Here is a 937-nt window from a genome sequence, read left to right as displayed (position 1 = left end):
TGCGGGTGTGACCCCGGGGTCGGTGACGTGTATGTGTATATGTGTATGTATATGTGTATGTGTATGTGAGGGCCCATATCATGGAAAACGAAGGCACATCACTAACTGCCTACGTCGATTCCTCCCCTCCCCAGGCGCCCTCCTCCCCCCTACCCCCCCCCCCACCTTGACCAGCTCCACGCCCACACTGGCCCTCCTCTTCTGCCCCCCGCTGATTCCCTTCAGTCCGATGGTCTCGTCGCCAATGAGCGTGTCGCCGCAGGACACCAGGTCCTGAAACACATACATACATACATACATCGGCCCAGACCATGAAAACACGCACACATATACGGTGGGAAGGAGGGGAAGGACGAAGGAGGGGAGCAGGGGGTTTGGAGGGTACGAGGGAGGGTGGGTGGGTGGTTGGGTGGGTGAGAAAGCACGGCACCAGCGGAGAGATGGCAGGCTGGGGAGCACGGAGGCGAGGGGAGGAGGGGGGGGACGAAAAAAGGGAAAATATGACATAACGGCAAACAAAACAAACCCCAAGTAAACCTCCTCCTCCCCCAACACACACACACACACACACACACACACAAAAGGGTCCCTCACCGGCATTGTCATCATCACCCTACGGTTTCCATTCCCCCCCCTTTCCCTCCCTGAACGAAACACTCAGAAACCCAATTCCCTCCGGTTCCCCCTCCCCCCTCCCCCCTCTTCCCGCCAAAACCCGTCACAATCATTAGGCAACAAACCCCAACCGAACCAAACCCCTCCCCCACTCCACCCAATCATTTTGCACATCATATCACTCCTCCCCCCTCCTCCTGGTATTATTCTTTTGGTCAATCGTCTAAGCTGCGTCGTAACCCCCACTTGGAATCAGCTTCACTCGCTCGTGGTTCATCTTTCCCCCCTCCTCCACCCTGCTAACATCCTCCCCCCCCCCCCC

At 57.5% G+C, this 937-nt stretch overlaps 1 protein-coding gene across 1 annotated transcript in view; it reads right to left on the bottom strand.

Moving 5' to 3' along the window:
• VOLCADRAFT_120940 (uncharacterized protein) overlaps positions 1–937 on the bottom strand; it is a gene marked incomplete at both ends in the record, with an annotated part of 8434 nt that overhangs the window by 6267 nt on the left and 1230 nt on the right. Inside the window, one exon of the mRNA XM_002951085.1 lies at positions 166–273. Within this exon, the coding sequence (XP_002951131.1) occupies positions 166–273 (108 nt within the window). The remainder of the gene's footprint in view (positions 1–165; positions 274–937) is intronic.

The sequence above is a fragment of the Volvox carteri genome, assembly GCF_000143455.1.
Source record: "Volvox carteri f. nagariensis unplaced genomic scaffold VOLCAscaffold_22, whole genome shotgun sequence".
NCBI classification, from domain to species: Eukaryota; Viridiplantae; Chlorophyta; class Chlorophyceae; order Chlamydomonadales; family Volvocaceae; genus Volvox; species Volvox carteri.
The sequence above is the reverse complement of the archived record's forward strand: the minus strand, read 5'-3'. Positions and strand labels throughout refer to the sequence as shown.